The sequence below is a fragment of the Sycon ciliatum genome, chromosome 3 (assembly GCF_964019385.1).
Source record: "Sycon ciliatum chromosome 3, ocSycCili1.1, whole genome shotgun sequence".
Lineage (NCBI taxonomy): Eukaryota > Metazoa > Porifera > Calcarea > Leucosolenida > Sycettidae > Sycon > Sycon ciliatum.
This window is the reverse complement of record NC_088645.1, coordinates 35,807,362-35,828,378: the sequence shown is the minus strand read 5'-3', so window position 1 is coordinate 35,828,378 and position 21,017 is coordinate 35,807,362. Positions and strand designations below refer to the sequence as shown.

Sequence of the window (21,017 nt, the reverse complement as noted above, 5' to 3'; positions counted from 1 at the left end):
CGGATATGGAGTTTGAGATGAACTGAAATCTGTAATGGCCTCGAGTGTGTGTGTGATCGTGCGGGATGAGTCCGAGTAGAACCCACCTGGGGTAGGACACAACAACTGGCGACGAAGATATGGCTCGGATATCATCGCTTCAGCCGTTTACCGGCGGCGACTTTGAAGAGTTTGAGGAAAGACTTGAATTCTATTTCTTTGCCAATGATATTGGAACCGTGGCTGCTTCGGCCAATGCTGCAGACAAGTTGGCTGCCAGCAAGAAAAGGAAGGCTGTATTAGTGAGTTTGCTGTCTGCGGAAGTCTACTCGATTTTGAGGAGCCTCTGTCTGCCAGCGAAAGTAGCTGACAAGAAACTGTCGGAGATTTGCGATCTTTTGAGGAAGTATTTTCAACCTGCAATTTCGCAAGTTTCGGCGACGTTCAATTTCCATCAGTTGAAGCAGAAGGAAAATGAGTCGACTGCGGATTTCATCATTCGTCTGAAGAGATTGGCTGTGAGGTGTGAGTTTGCTGATCACCTCGATCGAGCGCTTCGAGACCAGTTTATTGCTGGCTTGAGCAGCTCATCCACTCGAAATTTCTTATTGACGAAAGAAGATACTTCGGCACAGTCGTTCAATGACATCGTCAAACTAGCTTTGACGCAGGAATCGGCTGCGCGCGCGGCCGTGCAGCTGACCTCTCAGCAGGAAGTGCACAAGGTGAATCACCGGCCAGTGGAATCGCGTTCGCAGGCGCAGTCTGGTGTTTCTCGTCAATCTCATCAATCTCGAGAGCAGAGATTGTGCTACCGCTGTGGGTCTACTCAACACTTGGCGGATAAGTGCAAACACAAGGCCACTGAGTGTCGTCACTGCCACAGGAAGGGGCACTTGGAGCGTGTTTGCCGGCAGAAATCTACGTCAGGTGCGTCGGTGCACAATGTTGTGACTGATGACGCAGGTGAGCATGAATCTGCTGATCTTGAGTGCATGCCAATGTTCCACATTTCGGATCAGGGCGAATTGAAGAGCAAATCTGTTCCCTCCTACAAATTGGAAATTGCTGTGAATGATGTTCCTGTTGTAATGGAAATCGACACAGGCAGTGGCATTTCAATCATTTCTGTCCATGATTTTGAGTCACTTGGGGTGTCTCGTACAAATTTAACCAAACCGAGTGTACGCATGACCGGTTTTTCTGGGGCAGAAATCAAATGTATTGGTGAAGGGAAGTTCAATGTCAGCATTGATGGTGTGGAGAAACCAACACTACTCCGTGTGGTGGATAATGGTGGTCCGTCATTGTTGGGCAGGGATATGTTGTCCCAATTTACTCTACCGTGGAAACAGATTGTCAATGTCAATCATGTTCAAATGGATGGTAGGAGGAGAGCTCTCATTGAGGAATTTGAGGAGCTATTCGATACGACTCAGGTTGGCAAGCTGAGGTCGGCTCAAATCACCCTGAGAGTGGATGATTCTGATCCAATTTTCCACAAGGCGCGTCCCGTACCGTTCTCTATCACGGAGAAGTACGAGGAGGCTTTGGAGAAATTGGAAGCAGAGGGAGTTATTCGCAAAGTTGAGCACTCCAAATGGGCATCGCCTACTGTGCCAGTACTGAAATCGGATGGTAGTATCCGAATTTGTGCTGATTACTCTCGCTCAATCAATGCCAAGTCTGATTTGGAGCACTACCCGCTACCTACTATTGAGGAAATGTTAGCGAAATTGTCGGGGGGAGATAAATTCACCAAATTGGATCTCTCCCAAGCCTATCACCAACTGGAGCTTGATCCAGCTTCTCGGCCGTACACGACAATCTCTACTCACAAGGGGTTGTATGAATACGTGAGATTGCCGTTTGGCATTCACTCGGCAGTGGCAATTTTCCAACGCACAATGGAATCCATATTGGCAGATCTGCCTGGGTGCATCGTCTATGTGGATGACATCCTGATTACTGGGAAGGATGAGGATGAACACCACAACAACCTGATCAGGGTACTACGTCGCCTACAGGAGGCCGGGATGAAGCTTAATCCCGGTAAGTTTCATTTCATGATGGATGAGATTTCCTACCTGGGTCACACGATTTCTAGTGCTGGTGTGGCTCCTACAGCGGATAAGATTGAGGCAATGCGGGACGCTAAGGCTCCTTCGAATGTTAACGAGCTTCAATCATTCATTGGAACGGCGAATTTCTTGCGACGGTTCATACCTCATTTCGCAACAATAATGGTACCTCTGTACAATCTGGTGAAGAAATCTGCTGAATGGCAATGGGACCCCGGAATTTCAGTGCGGCCAAGCTGTCCTGGCTTTGAATTTCGGCAAAGGAGGAGATAAGTGGGCCCCAGCCGTGGTCACGGCTGTTCTCAGTCCGATGACGTATCAGATACAAGTCGGTGATGCAATGTGGAAACGCCATCGCAACCAGCTCCTTTCTCGGCAAATCCCTCAGTTCGATGCAGGGGTGTCTGAGCAGAGTGGAGCAAGTTTAACAGCTCAGGTTCCGTCACAGCTGTCACTCAGCAACAACGACGCCAGTGTCACGGCAGCGGAGCTAGGCGCGCCGGTCTCAGCAACAACCGGTACGAGTGAGTCTGCGTCGGTTAGCACTTCACGTGCCAGCTACAGCAAGACGTCGTCACCGCAAGCTGAACGACGGTCGACCCGCGCTACTGTTCGACCAGTTCGTTTCAAGGATTGACGTTCAGAACACACAGTTCATATAGACCTATTCTAGTCTGTAGAGTTTAAATGATATATTTTGGACTCTGCTGGATATTGTATATAATTATAATTTATGGTGTATATAATGGGGTATAGTGTATCATGAAATATTATGTCTCGGCAGTTTTGAGTTTTGAGATTGCATGTTGATATGTTTACTATTGCATAGTTCTAGATGCTTCGCCTCAACTAGTGAGGGGGAAATTGTCATGTCCTGGACATGGACCATAATGTATGTAGTGCGCATGCTCGCACAGGAGCTTGGTCTTTTTCGGATATGGAGTTTGAGATGAACTGAAATCTGTAATGGCCTCGAGTGTGTGTGTGATCGTGCGGGATGAGTCCGAGTAGAACCCCGATTGGTGGCAGCGGTGTAGTTTTAAATAGAACAACGTGATTCGACCCCAGACCCCCATGGCTCAACCCGCTGCAGCTCCCTGCGACGAATCAAGATGAGAATAATGTTTCTTGCCTTCCTGGGCTTGGCCCTTCTTATTAGCCTGCAGCACAGTCAGGGTGCTAGCGTGGATCACCCTTCTTTCCGCACGGCACTCACTGGACACTCCGATGGCGATTCCAAGCGACCCTCTACCTATACTACCTGTGGTGATGGCGAAGCTGATGAGGACGACAAAAGGCAGGCTGCTGCCCAAGACAAGGAGGGTATTCCCCAAGACCAGCAGTGTTTGATTTTCGCCGGCACGCAGGAGCCCACTCTTCACTTGGTACTTCGCCTTCGTGGTGGGAAGCAGATTTTCATCACCACTCTTCCTGGCTAGACCAACACTCTTCCTGGCTAGACCATCACTCTTTACGTCGCGCAAAGCGATGCTATCGACAATGTGAAGACCACGATTCAAGACGAGGAGGGAGGTCATTTGTCTGACGCCGAGCTAGCCGCTCTGAGTGACCGGCTCAACCGAGATGAAGATAAAACCTGGCTTGACCTCCGCCATAGCTCCAGCCGCCGCCGTGGTTACTAACGCTGATTCCAGGTATGGCATTTTCTTTCCTGTCTTCCTTCAGTCGCCCTGTTCTCTTCAGTCTTCCTTTATGCGAGTGTGTGAATCCAGTTTAGTTTGGTAGGCGTCTGATCATGGTGAGCCACGGCTTACCCAGCTAACCTGGGACAATGTGTGTGACAACGCCCCTTATAGTTATAGTGTATTCAGTTCGGTTTTTGAACTGCGATGATCCTGGCGGGTTGTGCCAGCGTTGTGCAGCAAGAGTGCTGTGGTTTTTCAGGTCCTATTTGGAGGACAGTTCTTTCCCCTTTTGACCCCGTGAGATCGTGTGAACCTGGTGTGCTTCTACTTTATGATTTGTTATCAGTTCATTTCTTCTGTCTACTCTAAACGTTATCATTTCCGATATAATTTGCCATCTTCCGGTTGACGCTGTGTTCGTAACACTTCACTAATTTTGTGAAAATCACGAGGGCGTGATTATCTGTAGGAAGGGAGGGTGAGGTATCCCTGCCCGACCAATACGGAAGCAGTACGGAACTAATACGGAACGACCTTATGTTGTATCTCCGCATATAAGCGTACGGCGCCTGCTGCATAAAAGCAGCTGCGTTTTTCTGTTTTAATAAGATTAGATTAGATAGCAACGAAAGCTAACTCGAAGAAGAAGTAGGCAACCTCTAGGTGAGCACCGGAGAGAAAGTTATTTATTTTGCCGCTTCTTCTTTCACTAATAATTATATCTCAGGTGTGTACCTGAAAGTAGAATAAAAGTAATTCTTGTTGATTTCACCGCGCCTACCACTCGGCTACCTGTTACAACTGTACGTCTAATGTCTGCCTCGCTGTTTCTTCTCATTGTTTTTAATAGTAAAGATCTTGTCTCTGCGCTACTTTGCATTTGTAGTGAGACAAGAGAGGTGAATTGACAGTCGTCTGTAGAGGAGCGTGAACGGAGTGTCCTTGTGCCATCTCCGACTCCCTGATGCAGTGCTGGGATAGCTTGATAGGCCTACATGTACACCGGGGGCTACAGCAGATCTTTCGACGAGTTTTGTTCCATACTGCCAGTGCCATAGGCATAGCTTATCCAACAAGAGTTCGTACCGGTATCCCTGGCCCTGGGCCCTGGGGGGTTATACACTCTTGCTATCCAAGCTACAGTATGCAGTATGCGCTGTCTGTGTGTGTGCCCGACTGTGTGGCTAGCTAATGATAACTTATTGCACTTCTGCACTTACGCATAATGCCAATGGACTCTTGATAATGCCTTAATGACGTACAACCTGTATCAGATCATGACGCAACCACTGCATCATCACAACCTGACACACGTCATCATCAATGACATGATCATGAATCCAGGGAGCCGGGCCCGGCCTTTGGCTTTGTAGCCCTGGCCCTGGCCTAGCCTGGTGAGATCGGATCATGGAGTCATGGAAACAAAATGGTGGCCGGATTTTGGGTGAATCTTGCGCCAAACAGCCAGAGTACATGTCACACTCACAGGCAAGCCAGCCAGAACTTTGCTTCATCGCGTCGGTTCAAAAGGCACTGAAGCCCTTGTCTAATGGTTCTCATGAAGTCTTGTAGTCTCGGGCGGTGGTGGGTGAATGAATTACTAGAAGAAGGCAGCAGGTACTGGGGTTATGAGTGATGGCGAAAGAAGGCTGGCTGGAGCTGGAAAGCGACCCAGGTGCGGATCGTGGAGGCTTCTCTGATCTCCGTGTCTGAATTCGAAAATTATTTTGTTCTCAGCGAATTCTCAGTGCGAGTGCTAGTGTGTAGCTTTTTTCGTGATGATTTGTGCTTGCGTGCAATGTTCTGCTTGCTGCATGCAGGAGTCTTCACGCTGCTGGTGAAAGCTCTCGGTACGTATAACTCCGCTGTTGTGCGGTTTGGCGTATGCCCAAAGCCAGCGACGTGACAGGCAATGTTGTTATTGTTCTCTGCTCTGATCTTGTACTGCAAAGGTGTGGAAGGTGTCCAGGTGGAGGAGATCTACGATCTGGGCACGGAGTTGCAGGAGTACGTAGCCGTGTTGTGATGTGTGTTCGTCCTGTCCTCGATGTGCACAGTCTGAGATCAGTACTCTGTCCAGTTGTTGCTTGAGCCTGAAAATGTAGTGAAATAGTCCTCACGCAGGCACTATCGTAATGATCAGGTGCTGTCGGGTCGTCCTGGAGTAGATCGTGTGTTTGAGCTGTGTTTGAGCGACTGTCACAATCACATGAACGCGTGCTTGGAGCTGTGGTGATCTGCAATCACGTAGGAATCATCGGAATGTATTAGATTATTGTGTCTATACTGTACACACGATACTGTCTGTGTACAGTCGTGCTGCAGTATGATTCCGCTATCCCTGGAATTTAGAGGTGCACCGAGTTTGAGTTGGTGTGATCCAGTAATTACTCCAGTTCAGCCCATCTTAGATACTGACCAGTCTCCATTTTGACATCAATATGACTATGAGCCAGTTCTACATCCCATGTAGAGTATCAGGGCATATAATACTACCACCTCTAGCCACTGCAGTGCAGGCTGATGAAGCCAGTCTCCAGATTGACATCACCCTCCTGTGTATGAGTCCGTTCTATACCCCATGTAGAGTATCAGGGCATCCTACCACTAGCCACTGTACAGCGCAGGCTGATAAAATTCCCCTCATGAAAAAGCAGCAGCAGCGTGGAGTATTCATTGTGCTAGGACAGCACATCACCCGGCGCTACCTTCTTCACCACGGTGAATACATGTATCGCCGCGCAGTTCCGTTCCAGTATATGCAAGCCTTGCCTGATAGCAAGAGTACATAACCCCCCAGAGTGTGCAACGCCAGATCCAGCTCTGCATAGGGTCTTGGTTGAGCGTAGTCGGATCTTCTGATGTCATGCGTACACTTCACACCAGCGCAAGGCCGGTCTCGAGGCAGGGCACCGTTGTTCTTGATCCAATAGTACCCGCGACTCCCCGGGTTCCCCTCAGATGTGTACGGTATTATGACGCAAAGATCCGATTACGCTCGACCAAGACCCTATGCAGAGCTGGATCAGGCCTTGCACACTCTGGGGGGTTATGTACTCTTGCTGATAGGTAACGTGTTTTCGCGGTGACGGCATGAACACGGCGACCGGTTTATGATTGTAGTCGGGAGCACTGTTTCCCAGACAGTGTGTCCTCGCCTTGTTCACGCTGTCACCGTGAAAACAAGTTCCGTACCACCAGTACCACTGCTGCAATGTTAACCCGGAGATTTGAGCCACCTCACAGCAATGTGGGCGTACATATACATATGTCGTTATAATTTCGGAATACAAGCCGCACTTCTATACACTGGTAATTCACCCCAAAAAAGTCAGTACGGCTTATACTACGATGGTCAAATTAGCGGTGATAAACAGGGATGATGTCTGTATTTCGTGACTAGAAATCTGGGTGCGGCTGATACTCCGGAAAATATGGTATGTGCGTGCGCGTGCGTTTTGTTTGTGCAGACATGTGTACGGCTTCATCTTCCTGTTTGCCTGGAGCGATGACCGCAGGGCGCGGCGGCGATACAGTGCCATCCCGGACGAAATGCTGATCCGTGACCCGGAGCGGCTGCGGCGAATGTTCTTTGCGCGGCAGGTGGGTAGGGTGGTGTGTGTGTGCGTGTGTGTCCACGTGTGTGTGCACGTGTGTGTGTGCACGTGTGTATTTCTACTGCAAACACCAGAATGCCGCTTTACTTTAAAGGGGAACTATTTTTTTGTTGCCTTACGTTGCAGTGTTTGTGCGGCTGTTCGCGATTGACAACTTTGTTTTCTTCTGAAGTGACTATGCCGGTCGCCAGGCAAAGTGACGACAGAGAGACATGTGTTGGGCAAGTCGAGCGTTTCGTCCCGCCGTATGTTGCGACAATTTTGAACCACTGCGCTTGAAGTTCGAGCAAACATTTATCTCAGAAGAGAATGAAATCGGCGAGATTAACAAGCATGAGCCAACAAATGCATTTGTGGCAGTTCATTTACCATACTAACCCGTTGTCTGGAGAAATAACATTGGCCAATGTTTTTTTGCAGGTTTAGCCTTTTCTGCATAATCATATGGAATGCGTGGTTCTTTTTCTGATCTGTTTATCAGATTATCACCAATTCCTGTGCAACTCATGCATTGCTGAGTGTCATGCTCAACACCAAGAGTCCCACGGTGGCTCTAGGACCAACCTTGACAACCTTCAAGGATGACACCCGAGACTTGGATGCCGAGGTACGCTATTAACACCCTTGTTTTGGTGCTTTGTGTGTGTGTGTGTGTGTGTGTGTGTGTGTGTGTGTGTGTGTGTGTGTGTGCTTTGTGTGTGTGTGTGTGTGTGTGTGTGTGTGTGGGTATGTGTGTGTGCGTGCTTATGTGTGTTTGTGTGTGTGTGTGTGTTTGTGTGTATGTGTGTGTGTGTGTGTAGTAAATCATGTGTGCTGATGTCAATTGCTCTCTTCTCTCTGTCTTGCTCTGGTACCATGACTAGCCACGTATGCAGATCCGTGCACTTGCCCTCTGCTCTCACCACCACACTCTGCTCTCACCACCACACTCTGCTCTCACCACCACACTCTGCTCTCACCACCACACTCTGCTCTCACCGCCACACTCTGTCACACAAGACATAGAGTACACGGTAGTGGTCATTTACGATTGTGCTCGGTGATACTGAGTATCCGACCCAAAGTGCATATTTGGTGTCCTCGACTTGCACGGCCCTTGACACCCTGGAAGTGGTACGAATGCGGCTGGACGTACACATGTACAAATACAATGATGTAATCGGAACTGGTCCAGGGCGTCAGTTTTGCACTTTGGGTTGGATTTCAGTGAGCGCAACTGTAGTTGTTGAGCATGAAATACTGACTATCGGAAAGGAATTGGGAAAATTGAACTCTGCTTCCATTCCCGTACACTGGTGGTCATTCCGAAGCCCTTCAAGCTGAATGGTGCAATCCCAGTGCGAGCTGGTCCGCTGAGCATAGCGTATTCATTATCATTGCTTCGGTGTGTTTTTGTGTGTGTGTGTGTATGCGTGTGTGTGCATGCGTGTGTGTGCATGCGTGTGTGTATCTGTATGCCTGCCCGCCCTTCTGTTTGTTAGCTGAAAGGCTTCTCGATTGGCAACGTTCCTCAGTTGTCTGAAGCTCATAACAAGCACTCAAGGTTGGTTCTGCTGTAGGGGAGTACATATTTGTTTGCGATATCTTCATTTCAGAGTGATTCGGAACACCCTTGTTTTGAATTGTGTTTGGTAAGTTGAGAAATGATGTGGTGGTTCTTCAATCTTTGTCCACTGCAGTACCTGTATGCATGTGCATGCCTTGCTGAAAGCTTGGCGTTCTTTGGCTATAGGAATGTTTCTGGGGTTTTCTTCTTAGCTAGAGTCTATACCGCGTTACCGGGAGAGCGCCCCACTACCACCCCCACGCCTTTCGTGATCGTGTTTTGGAGGTGGTGTCCTGTCTGTAGGTCATGCCGTGCATATCGTGTACTGTAAGACCAGTAATGTTAACGAACATTTAATTCCCGTAGCTATGCAGAAGACGTTACTTCAGTAACGTCTGGCGCTAGCCAGGGTCCACACAGCTTTAATTTGGTGTTTGTTTGTGTGTTTGTTTGTTTGTGTCACGCCTGGCGCTATCCGTATCTGACGGCAAAAAAACATAGGATGTTATAAATTTTCAATTCTCCAATTTTTTTTCAGGCATATCCTGGGATTCGAACCCGCACTATCGCCCTACATGCATTCCCCCATACACTTCGCATTCATACCCATTCTTCCAAGTTGCTTCACGTTATTATCTTGCGTTTGAAAGCCCTATTTGAATATTGCGGGCAGCTGTATGTGGCCAGCTGTGTTTGATGGTACGGTACGGTACGGGAGACGGTGTCGGATTACCCTCGATCGTACCTGTCCCGTACCTATCCCCTACCGTACCGTGCCATCAAAGACGGCTGGCCACAATGCATATTCAAATAGGGCTTTCAAATGCAAGATCACAATGTAAAACAACTTGGAAGAATTAGGCGGTGTTTACATGAGGCGTTTCAACCCGGGTCAGATTTCAACCCGCCATGTGCATAAAATTAATGGCGCGTTTACATGACGCATTGTGCTTGACCCGGGTTGAAATTTCGCCCCGGGTTGATTTCAACCCTCCCCCCAAGGGGAGGGTTGAAATCAACCCGGGTCAAGAAAATCGTACAAACGTACTTCTGTGCGTATCTCGCGCCAGGTTTGAACGGCACTGCACATGCAAATTTCGCGCGAACGGATTCACGTGACCATACAGGACTGTAGAAGTGGACTTTTGGCGGCATATCAGTATTTGACCCGGGTCAACTGTCTTCATGTAAACTCTCACCTCTTTTTTCTATCGTACAGACTTTCAACCCGGGCTGAACTCGACCCGGGTTGAAATTTCTCATGTAAACACAGCCTTAGTATGTATGCGAAGTGTATCGGGGGATGCATGCAGGGCGCGCCATAGTGCGGGTTCGAATCCCAGGTTATGTCTAAAAAAAGGATTTTTTTAAAGAATTTATAACATCCCCATGCTTTTTTTTGTCTAGGTCATCAAGGCAAAAAAGCATAGCGTAGGGCCCTGAGCTTCCAAGCTCTCTCGTTTTAACGAGTTCACGCATTTGAAAGAATCGTAAACCTTTGAAGTCGTTACGTGCAAAACGATATGTACATGTACAGTCATTTGCTGGTTTTGAGACAGAATTCATAAGAATTTCACCTCGCGAACCCACAAAAATCCGGAGATTTAATTGACGTTAAAATATCTGGTCTTACAGTACACGCATTACCTGTTGTGCAGTCAATCTGTACACCGTTTACCTTGGAGCGGATGCCAGCTCCACACGAGACATGCCCAGTGTGACTGTTGTTCCCACACCGCGCAAACTTAGTTGCACTCTGCCGTGCGAGTTTCCTTTCTCTGGCTGTAAAATCAAGGTGGGGTACTCTCGCGGGACGGGGCGCTCTCTCGGCACTTTACCGGTGCACGTGCTTGAGTTCAGGCTGAAGTCCAACGTATTTTTCTCTCATCTACGAGAAATTTTAGCTAATTTTGTCTTGTGCCCGATGTGTGTATTGTGTGTGCTTGCGCGCACGCGTGGGTGTGTGGTGGTGGTGTTGTTGTGGTTGTTGTTTTTGTGGCTGTTGTTGCTGTTCTTGTTACAGGCCCGAGCCAATCAGTACAACGCGGGCCGAGAATAACGGTGCATTTCGAAGCCGGTCAGAGGCTGAGCAGTACCATTACATTAGCTTTGTGCCGATTGAGGGCCGGCTTGTGGAGCTGGATGGCCTGAAAGCTAACCCCATTGATCATGGTAAGTCACTGTAGGTAACGGGGGGGGGGGGGGGGGGGTGACATTACATTTACAGTGGGACGTATGCATCGTTAGGCCAGTCACTAGACACGGTCAGCATTTTACTGCTCATGCTAAATCCAACAGTACTCGTATGCGGCAACCGAAATACCGTCGGTTTGCTATCATTTCGACGATGGAAAGCTCTGTTTAGCTGGAGAACGAAACGGCAAGATTCCAACCAGGGTGACGTCACAAGTCGATCGTTGCGTCGGAAACCGCAGTACACGCCGACGGTCGAAGTTAGCGTGAACGGCAAAATGCTAACGTTTAGTATCTACTACAACCGTACGCACCCTGATGCCGGCCGGCTCTGCATAACAGTTCATGATATTTGTAAGGTCATGCTCACCAGTTTAATCTACTAGAACGGGTTGTGCTTGCCAAGCATGGGGCACTTTTTCGTGCAAAAAGTTGATGGCCGTCTTCGATGCATACCTCCCGTCCGGATCTCACTTGATTGTGCCCCCACCCTCCCCTCCCACCACCACGAGCACACCACAAACAACAACAACAGCTTTCACAGTTTCCGAATGTCCAGTGCCGGGTCTGGTCTAGCGGCGCTTGTGTGTTTGAAGAGTGTGTCCCGTTCTTTGACGACTGCTTTGCGTTGCAGGACCTATCCCTGCGGGTCAGAACTGGACGACAAAGTTCTTTTCCGTGTTGAGGGCGCGGTTAGCAACCAAGTAAGTGACAATCTCCACCCTGGCTTAACACCAGGCGTAACCTAGTACGGTATCAAGAGTAATAATAAGTATATAATAACCCCCCCCACAAGAGTGTGCAACTCCTGATCCCCTTTCTATGGGGTACGCCGACGGTGAAAACTCACATCACGTGGTGCAGTGTCCCAGTTGTACGTTTCCAGCCCGGTTCTAGCAAGCAGCGGAGTAATAATAAAAGCACTCCGTGGCAGAAACTCACTGCGCGTATGCAACTCGTCTGCATAATCGTGGCAGATTTTCGGATTGCGCGTACGCTTTCCTTAGTTGTACGTAGTACAAAAAATACCTGAGACACGCGATGTGAGTTTTCACCGTCGGGGACCCCATCTCACACCGTAGCGCAGAGAGCTTTACTACGGTAAACTACCGGTACGTCCACTTTCCTGGTTTCAAAATCTATTCTGGCGGCCACTAGCTACAAACTACTAGTAGCTCGTAGTGATGAATAGGGACCTTTCGCATTTGCTACGAAACAAATGCGAAACGAAAGTTTGATTCGGCTCGTAATCGTTTCGTTGAAAACAGATTTCAGGTTTCGCAAGTCGTCATGCAAATGTGCATGGCAACTACGAATACGGCCGCGTGCGCCGGTAGTTTGGCGTACGGGTTTTTACACGCACACGTGCATGGATCATGGAATCAAGGGAAAAATGTGTACCTTGCAAAACATGTGTACCTATCCAAATAAATGTGTACCTGACGGATTCGGAGCTTGCCACGAATGAAGAGGCTTCCATTCGTGAAAACGAGTTCTCCGCAGGGACTCTGACGAATCCTCGAACCCAGGTGACGAATCAGCATTCGTTTCGTATCCGTACGCGGGGTGCGAAAGGTCCCTATTATGGTGTGTATTTGTGTGTGTGTGTGTGTGTGCGTGTGTGCGTGTGTGTGATGTGTGTGTGTGTGATGTGTGTGTGGGAAGAAAGACCAAAAATAGGGATTCACTGGCCAGAAAAAGTCACTTCGTAGCTGTATGGTGTAGACCAGGCTGAATAGTGACGGTCAATTCTTCAGCCTTGCAAGCTGTTGAATGGTGCAATCCCAGCACAAGTTGCTATGGCTTCTGCCGTAGCATTGCTATCATCGCCGCTGGCGATCGGCGTCAAAAGGTGTGTGTGTGTGTGTCTTCTTTCCTTGCATGGTGACAGTAAGGGTGAGGGGAGTCAGGACATTCGTTATAACCTCCTTGCGGTGGTGGATGACCGCATTGATATGTGCAATCGCAAGCTACACAAACTGGAAGCTGAGAAGTAAGTGTGTGTCGGGGTTTTTTATTGAGGGGGGGGGGGGGGGGCATGGGTGCCACCGACTGCATAGCCAACTATTATTCCACTAATTGAACATAAGTTCTTGGAGCTTGCAATCCTCAATCGCAGTTTAACGTAAATTTCATTTTTGATGGGTCACCATACGGCGTGACCGTGTCCAGATCTGCATGCGTACAATGAGTGCCGCTTTGCTCGTGGCAGGGCCTTTGGCGATACGATTGTGCCAGATCCAGTTCTTCTCTGTGGCAGGTGGACTAATTGCTATGTGTTCCGTCTTCTTCTTTTCCGCTGCTGCTTGTGGTGCTGCTTGTGTGTGTGTGTGCGTGTGTGTGCTTGTGCTTGTGCTACTTGCCATTCAGGGAGGCACTGCTGGCCATTGTGGAACAGGTAGGTGATGTGTGTTCTCATCTCTTGTACGAGCTAGGCCAATGGTCTGGGGGAGAAGGCATCAGTGACTGTTTATGTCTGGTCATTTCTGTATGTTCGGTAGTGAAACACCAAAACTTGATTTTAGATTAGACGTAACCTGCGCTAGCGCGTGCATTGTATGTTTGATGTGTACTCCATAATTATACTTCGCTATCCATTACCTTTACATTACCTCTCTCTCTCTCTCTCTCTCTCTCTCTCTCTCTCTCTCTCTCTCTTCTCTCTCTCTCTCTCTCTCTCTCTCTCTCTCTCTCTCTCTCTCTCTCTTGCTCTGGTTCGTTGTTCCTGCAGACATTCTGTTCGCTGGTTGCTAGCCCTGTTGCCACTCCGCTGGAGTCCCCGTCATCGCCAGTACACCAGCACATCGACATAGCATCCACCGTCACCAGCAGCGAGGAGGTGCGCTCACAGGCGGTGGCGCCAGGCTCTCCCGACATGCGCCCCTTGTCGCCGGCCACGGAAGGCCTCGTTCCCGAGCCCATGCAGCCTCTGCATGAGACGCACGACCAGCCCGTCTGCGGCTCCACGGCGTCTAGCTTCGCCCCCGCGTCCGATATCTCTCTGGAAACGCAAAGTATCGCGGCTACAGCCCTTAGCCTGCACACCGGACGGCCGTTGCCGCGCGCACTAGCAACCAGGTCTAACTTACAAGCATCATCGTCAACGTTATCAGGATCGTCGTTGTCACTAGCGTCGACCGTCAGCGCTGCTTCAACTAGCGTGAGTAACAACCCTGCACCACCGTGGCCTGGGTCGTCTGCTGCTGCAGAGACTGGCGTGGCGGATTCACACGGCAAGCTACTATCGCCCAACATGCCCGGATACAACCTTTCTCCGCCGCTCGCGCCCACCACCACCGCCGCCGCTACCACTTCCGGCGTTGACCCGGTCAAGGTGAGCGCCGCGCTCTATTCGTCGTTAAGCTGCGCCCAAGCAGCCACACACGTCGCTGCCTCCACTAGTGCAGCTCTGGAGGCTGCCCGAGCTCCGAGCGGCGAGCCAGTGTTGAGCACCGCGCCGGCGGCGTCTACGACGGTGTCACTGCCTGACGCTCCGGCACTTCTGCAGCTTGCCGAGCTAGCCCCGTCGCCGATGCACGGCAGCCCGGTGCGTGCCGGCTCTGCTCTCGACTGCATCGTCGCCACGGCAGCAGCGACGACGGTCGCGGGCTGCAGTGACGTGCCGATGGAGGAGTCCGACACGGGCGGCCTGCACCACCGCATGGGTATAGCTACGCTGGATTCAGAAGGCGGTGGTGCGGCGTCGGATAGCGCACCCCTGCCCAACCTGCCCTACGGTAGCGTGCACACGCCTAGAGTCAGCGTCACGCGCTCATCCACTCCGGAAGTGCTCGCCTCCTCGCTGTCGCACGCAATGCTGCAGGAAATGGCAGCCAGAGGCGGTGGCGATGCTGCTGCTGCCGGTAGCGACGAGGAGATGGATATAGACAAGGAGAACGCCGGCGTCGGTGGTGGCGGCAGGGACATTCTGACGTCCAGTTGTGCCGCGCTGGCCACCTCTCTGTCTGCGTACAGCGGTGGCGAAACTGCGGCATTATCAACGCCCTTTCCTGCCAGTGGTACTGCTACTCCGGGCGGCGGTTTGCACTTTGACGACGCACGGCATGCTGCGGATGTCACGCGTGCTGCGCATGTCCTCGTGTCTGTGCTGCGTCGTGGAGGACCAGAATCGACGGAGCAGTTGCCGCAGGGGGCGGCAATGCTGGAGCATGCCGTGGCGCCGCTGCGTCGCGACGATCCCGACACTACCATGCGTGTCACTGTGAGTGCTGCATGTACTTCTGATCTCTGGGTCCGTATGTGTGTGTGTGTGTGTGTGTGTGTGTGTGCGGCGCTGTAGTCTTGCTAGAATGAGATCCGCTATCATTGCTATAGGGCTGTGTTTACATGAGAAATTTCAGCCCGGGTTGAAAATCTGTACGATAGACAAAAATAGGTGAGCGTTTACATGAAGACAGGTGACCAGGGTCAAATACTGATATGCCGCCAAAAGTCCACTTCTAGAGTCCTGTATGGTCACATGAATCCGTTCGCGCGAAATGTGCATGTGCAGTGCTGTTCAAACCTGGCGCAAGATACGCACAGAAGTGCGTTTGTACGATTATCAACCCGGGGCGAAATTTCAACCCGGGTCAAACGCAATGCGTCATGTAAACGTGCCATTTTATTTTGTGTACATGGCGGGTTGAAATCTGACCCGGGTTGAAACTCCTCCTATAAACACAGCCGGAGAGAAAATCTGTGGTTGCACATCCTGTGGTTGCACATCCAGTGCTTTTGCAGATTTGCGTGCTTCTCTTGCGACTGGCGTATACATGGTACCAAGAGTACATAACCCCCCAGAGTGTGCAACGCCTGATCCAGCTCTGCATAGGGTCTTGGTCGAGCGGAATCGGATCTTTGCGTCATAATACCGTACACATCTGAGGGGAACCCGGGGAGTCGCGGGTACTCTTGGATCAAAAACAATGGTGCCCTGCCTCGAGACCGGCCTTGCGCTGGTGTGAAGTGTACGCATGACATCAGAAGATCCGATTCCGCTCGACCAAGACCCTACACAGAGCTGGATCGGCGTTGCACACTCTGGGGGGTTATGTACTCTTGATGGTACATGACATGGGTGTGTATGTTTGTGTGTGGTATGTTAGCCCAAACATCAATGTCTCTACAAAGGAGACAAAAAAATGGTAAGATACCGCGAAGTAAGCGGCATAGCCTTAACCATGTGTTGTAAGTTGAATGTCCGAAGACATTTCTCGTCCTTATCGAGGGAGATGCTAACCTTCTCTCGGCTCATACAACACAGAGGTTATTACTGTGCACTGTGGTTTATATACCTCTCGACGACCATGCAGTGGCAGTCATCGCCAAACATGTTCTGCGTACTACTTTCAGTCTTTCTTCACCTACGCTTGCCTTCTGTTGTTCTTGTAAGGGAGCTACAGACACATGCAGAGTCCGGCTTGGTTTCCATGCCGTTGCCGTCTTGGTTGCTATGGTAACGGTGACCATAGTGCCCTTTGGCAGTGCTCATGGTGATCGAGTGTAGGTTACGTGTTGTGCCGTATGCTATGCCGGGACAGGTGTGGGCTTTACCCAGGGGGCCCTTTCCACAGCAACACTTGTGACGGCAGCCGCTATTGAAAATTTAAAAGTCGTGTTTGTGTCCATGTCCACTTGTTGTTGGCCTGCGCAGGATATATTCAAGAAGGTGGGAGAAATGGACACGGAAATATCTGCCTGCCGAAAACTGCTGTCTGATGAAGAGGACAAGCGTCAGCAATATCGAGTGAGTCCACGCTGGCCAAGTTCTGTTGTAGTCCACATTATTTCCTAAATGTCGACATGTATGTGCGCCCCTGTGTGTGTGTGTGTCTGCGTGTCTGCATGCGTTATTGAGTCATTTCTGTGTACCTTTGCGCTTGTCGTCTTTCCTCCAGATCGATCACAGTCGCCGCACCCACAACTACGGCCCGTTCATCTCCACATTCCTCGTCATGCTAGCCAAGGAAGGCTTGCTGAAGCAGATCATTGAAACCGAACACCCTGCGCGCGCACAACCGAAACAGCGCACAGCCAGTGTCACAACTCCAGCTGCCGGTGGTAAGTGATATACAGCTTGAGAACTCGAGAGGGAAATTTTACTTTCAGCTTATGTCCCATCCCGGTGAAGTCTCGCAACCACTGTCTCAAGTGCTGAATACCCAGTAAGCCGTATTCAGGTACCCCTTGTGCCTGCCAAAAAGGTTCCAAGTTGACTGTGGGTAGCAGCCCGGCTGGAAAGCGCGCTCCCAACACGTAGAGTTCGGCATGTGTGTTGCTCGGCGTCGTTGTAACTTGTAACCACATTATTTATTCCTCCATCGTCTCCTTTCTCTGCTAGGCTCTGCCCAGACGACCAGCAAACGGGGTCGGAAGAAGGCGCCACCAAAGGAGACAGCAGCAGCATCATCATCAGCTACACCCGCAACACCTGCAGCACCGGCCAGGCGAGGACGACCAGGCCGCCCACCCGGCTCTAAGACAAAGAAGAAAAAAGGCGTTACGGTGGCGGCGGCATCGTCGTCATCACTGCTGTCGATGGATTACAATGACGATGATGGTGCGCTTGGCTGAACGATGATGCAGTGTGTGTGTAGTGTTGAGTTAGCAGTCTACGCTGTCCCATTGGGTACTTTGATAACCCTCCCTCTCCCCTGCCCTCCTCTGTACCTTCGGGCACTGCTGGACCTGCACTATCGTGTGTAGTGCTGTGTGTTGAGATAGCAGCAGTCTACACTGTCCCACTGGGTGCTTTGACCGACCCCCCACCCCACACCACCCTCCCGTGCACATTCAGGCGCTGCTGGACTAGCGCTTAATAGCCGTGCGTGCTGGTTCACAGCTCGGCTCACTTTGTCTCGTTCTGGTCCCGTGCATCGTGTGGCTTGTCAGCCACTGCCCACCGCCACCGCATTGGTGCGTCTCCTGTCCCGGATCCCACACACATGATGGCGATGAATAGCGTACATGCGGCGGCGCAGTGCACTGTTCCTAGGACCTCTTGTTTATTGTTGATGATGTATACCGCCGGTAGAACATATGCCGGCGGCGTGCTGTACAGCCACTGAACTATGGAGCACACCGAAACGCCGTCTGAGCAGTTGTGTGCGCAAATACATGCTGTTGCTTCTCACTCTATTCTCTGCTGCAACCATTGCACGCAGCGGTTGGCAACTCGACATTAGAACGTAGAGCAGGTACATGTATGTATATGCATGCAGCAGACTGTGTAACTTCAGGCGTACGCGTGAGAGTACTTGGACGTGTAGGCCCTATTGTCGCGCCATCTTGTCCGGCTTCACACCCATGCCCGTTCTTGACGCGTGACCTAGCGTTTATTGATGGCGCAGCCGTTAACCGCAGCTTGCTGCCTGTTCTCCAGGTCGCCGTGCAGTTGCTTTCAACCGACAGTCTGCCGCCTTGACTATTATATTAAATTTTGTAACTTCTGTACACGCAACGCATGGCTCCGATGAGCCACCTCATGCTGGGCTCGAGCGGCATGTCGTCGCAAGATTGCATTGTAGCTGTTCGCCGGAATGAAGAATTCTACTGTCACTCCTCGTAGGCCAGGTTCCAAGTGCTGTTGTGCAGAAATCTAGTACGTTCTTAGCTCGTCGTTCAGCGTGATATGAGTAGGGGAGTGACCTGCATATGGTCACCGATGTAGAGCCAGTTAGATAACCACCGTTGCTACTGGTGCCACTCAAACCCTGTTTATATATTTTTTGATGCTCTGCGCGGTCCATGCGTCGGTTGTGTTTGGCTCATTTGCTGCTGCTATTCCACACTTTGCCGACTAAGAGAGTGTATTATGATGTAGAACACAGCACATCATCGATCATGTTGCATTCAGCGCTCTGTGTTGATATCTCTCTGTTCACTCATCCAAACAATCTTTCTCGTTTTCTTACTCTTTGTGCACACACAACTCCCCCCGCATGCACACACCCTCATCTTTCTAATGCTCTATCTACTAGTACATGCCATCGGTCTCTCTCTATCTCTCTCTCTCTCTCTCTCTCTCTCTCTCTCTCTCTCTCTCTCTCTCTCTCTCTCTCTCTCTCTCTCTCTCTCTCTCTCTCTCTCTCTCTCTCTCCTATCTCTTTCTCTCTCCCTATCTCTCTCTCTCTCTTTCTTTCACTCTCTCTCTCTCTCTCCCTATCTATCTCTTCTCTCTTCTCCCTATCTCTTTCTCTCTCTCTCTCTCTCTCTCTCTCTCTCTCTCTCTCTCTCTCTCTCTCTCTCTCTCTCTCTCTATCTCTCTCTCTATCTCTCTCTTTATCTCTCTCTGTCTCTCTCCCTATCTCTGCCGTGTGACCAGTAGGTATGCCACTGGCTGTCTGTGCACACTCACACTCACCCATACTTGGTTTGCTTATCCCGATGCTGTTAGTTTCTTGCTCCCACCCACTGCTGTTTTGGCATATGGCTGCCCACTTTTTCCATGCAGCCGCCCCACCGAGAATATATCCGTGCCGTTCGCCAGAGCGCATTCGATTACGTGCAACTTTAGCAGAGCTGCACTTGTGCGCAAACACTTATCACAGTCGCCGTGTTTCCGTGTTCGTCTTTCAAGTACCGTCCAGTTCGGACTGTTCCTATGGTGCGGTGTTTCATCGTCTTTCTTTTTTTGGGTTTTTTTAGCGACTCATGATTATCATTTAGGAGTGCATTCTATGTTGCCCAGACTCTATTGTGTATCTTGTTTTTTAATCTGAATCATCTTAACAACAACCACCTGATCCAGAGTCCTGTGCAAGTTTATTTCGTTATCACTGGAGAGAGAAGAAGTCCTCCGTCTGAACCCGAGCTAGCATGGCCTATGATTCGTAGTACGGTATGAGTGCAGTGTGTATGCATGCACCGTGCATGGTCAGCCAAGAGAGATCTGTCCTGCGTGCTGTTGCCACTGGGGAGTGTCAGCATTCCATGGCAGAATAGGCCTTATGCACATTGTACAGATGCACGAAATCCCGTATAATCTTGTAGAATCCCGTAGACCCGGTTGGGTGTTGAATGTGCAGGACCCTATTGTGTTTACTGCTATTTCCACTATGAAATGGGCCATGAAGGCATTTCATACGAAATCTTTTTCCGGCAGAGATCTAGCTAGTCGTTAGTTCAATCCCAAAGTGAAGAAGGCTTGAAAAGTGATCGTTTGCCATGAATTGTGAGGCTAAATGGGTCAAACGCGCATGTATAGCACACAATGAACACCCAACCGGGTATGTACACACCTACGGCCATAGTACAGAACTTCGTACATCTGTACAATGTGCATAAGGACTATTATGCAGAAGTCTGTCCCCGGGGAAAATTGCGATTTTGCGGCTGTTTTTTTTGCGATTTTTTAAAAGGCCGCGTTTTCCGCGATTTTTGAACTTTTTTGTTGCACTGTTCGGTCAGCAACGTCTCATCGTGGCGGCTTTTTACTCAAATATGACGAGTGCTTACACCAGAGACTTGTAACTGATTGATTTCACTACATACTCACTGAAAATTGCCGCACATCAATCTTATTCACCGCAAATTCACCGCAAATTATGCCATATTATGCCGCGTTTTTTTCCGCCATTTTCCCCGGGGACAGAGAAGTCACACAAGCCATCTCTCGCAGCTGAGAAAAATTCACGGTTCGCGACTGGGCTGGAGGCCGAGTTTTCCGCATCCGTAGGAACGCCACCACCCGCTAAGATAAAGGCGCAGATGCAGCTCCTAAGCGGTGGGAGGTAAGTACCTGAAAAAAGCAAATTAAGCATAATTGAGCATACAAGGTTAGAATCCCCACAACCGCAACGAAAATCCTGGACCAAAAACGAAACTCCAAAGTCCAAGAAGTTTAAAAGTCATGATCAGGTTGGTTTAGCTATGGAGTAGGATCTCCAGAAAAGCTGACAACAAAGATTCTGCCATGGGCCAAATGGCTGGCTATCGCCCCCCTCCCTCCATA

General features: G+C 50.1%; 2 protein-coding genes and 1 non-coding gene across 3 annotated transcripts; 2 read left to right on the top strand and 1 right to left on the bottom strand.

Moving 5' to 3' along the window:
* Positions 1–119: 119 nt before the first annotated feature.
* On the top strand, positions 120–2,333 carry LOC135813030 (uncharacterized protein K02A2.6-like). Its single transcript, XM_065326249.1, has one exon. It carries the CDS (start codon positions 120–122, stop codon positions 2,331–2,333), a length of 2,214 nt encoding a protein of 737 aa, XP_065182321.1.
* Positions 2,334–5,199: 2,866 nt separating this feature from the next.
* LOC135812083 (ubiquitin carboxyl-terminal hydrolase BAP1-like) lies at positions 5,200–19,876 on the top strand. Its single transcript, XM_065325411.1, has 14 exons — positions 5,200–5,381; positions 5,527–5,556; positions 5,659–5,713; positions 7,177–7,309; positions 7,805–7,930; positions 8,805–8,866; positions 10,893–11,041; positions 11,697–11,766; positions 12,954–13,055; positions 13,433–13,460; positions 13,794–15,284; positions 16,719–16,811; positions 16,963–17,125; positions 17,406–19,876. The coding sequence occupies exons 1-14, from the start codon at positions 5,342–5,344 to the stop codon at positions 17,636–17,638; spliced, it is 2,775 nt and encodes a 924-aa protein (XP_065181483.1). The 5' UTR covers positions 5,200–5,341; the 3' UTR covers positions 17,639–19,876.
* Positions 16,199–16,326, bottom strand: LOC135813209 (U6atac minor spliceosomal RNA). Its single transcript, XR_010553009.1, has one exon. It is a non-coding gene; the product is annotated as a U6atac minor spliceosomal RNA (small nuclear RNA).
* Positions 19,877–21,017: the final 1,141 nt, after the last annotated feature.

What these genes read in the sequence shown, in the direction of transcription:
- LOC135813030 (XM_065326249.1), top strand. Translation starts at nt 120, where the DNA reads ATGGCTCGGATATCATCGCTTCAGCCGTTTACCGGCGGCGACTTTGAA.
- LOC135812083 (XM_065325411.1), top strand. Translation starts at nt 5,342, where the DNA reads ATGGCGAAAGAAGGCTGGCTGGAGCTGGAAAGCGACCCAG. An exon ending in AGCTAACCCCATTGATCATG is followed by an intron (nt 11,042 to 11,696) that starts GTAAGTCACTGT and finishes TTTGCGTTGCAG; the next exon opens with GACCTATCCCTGCGGGTCAG. An exon ending in AGGGCGCGGTTAGCAACCAA is followed by an intron (nt 11,767 to 12,953) that starts GTAAGTGACAAT and finishes GCATGGTGACAG; the next exon opens with TAAGGGTGAGGGGAGTCAGG.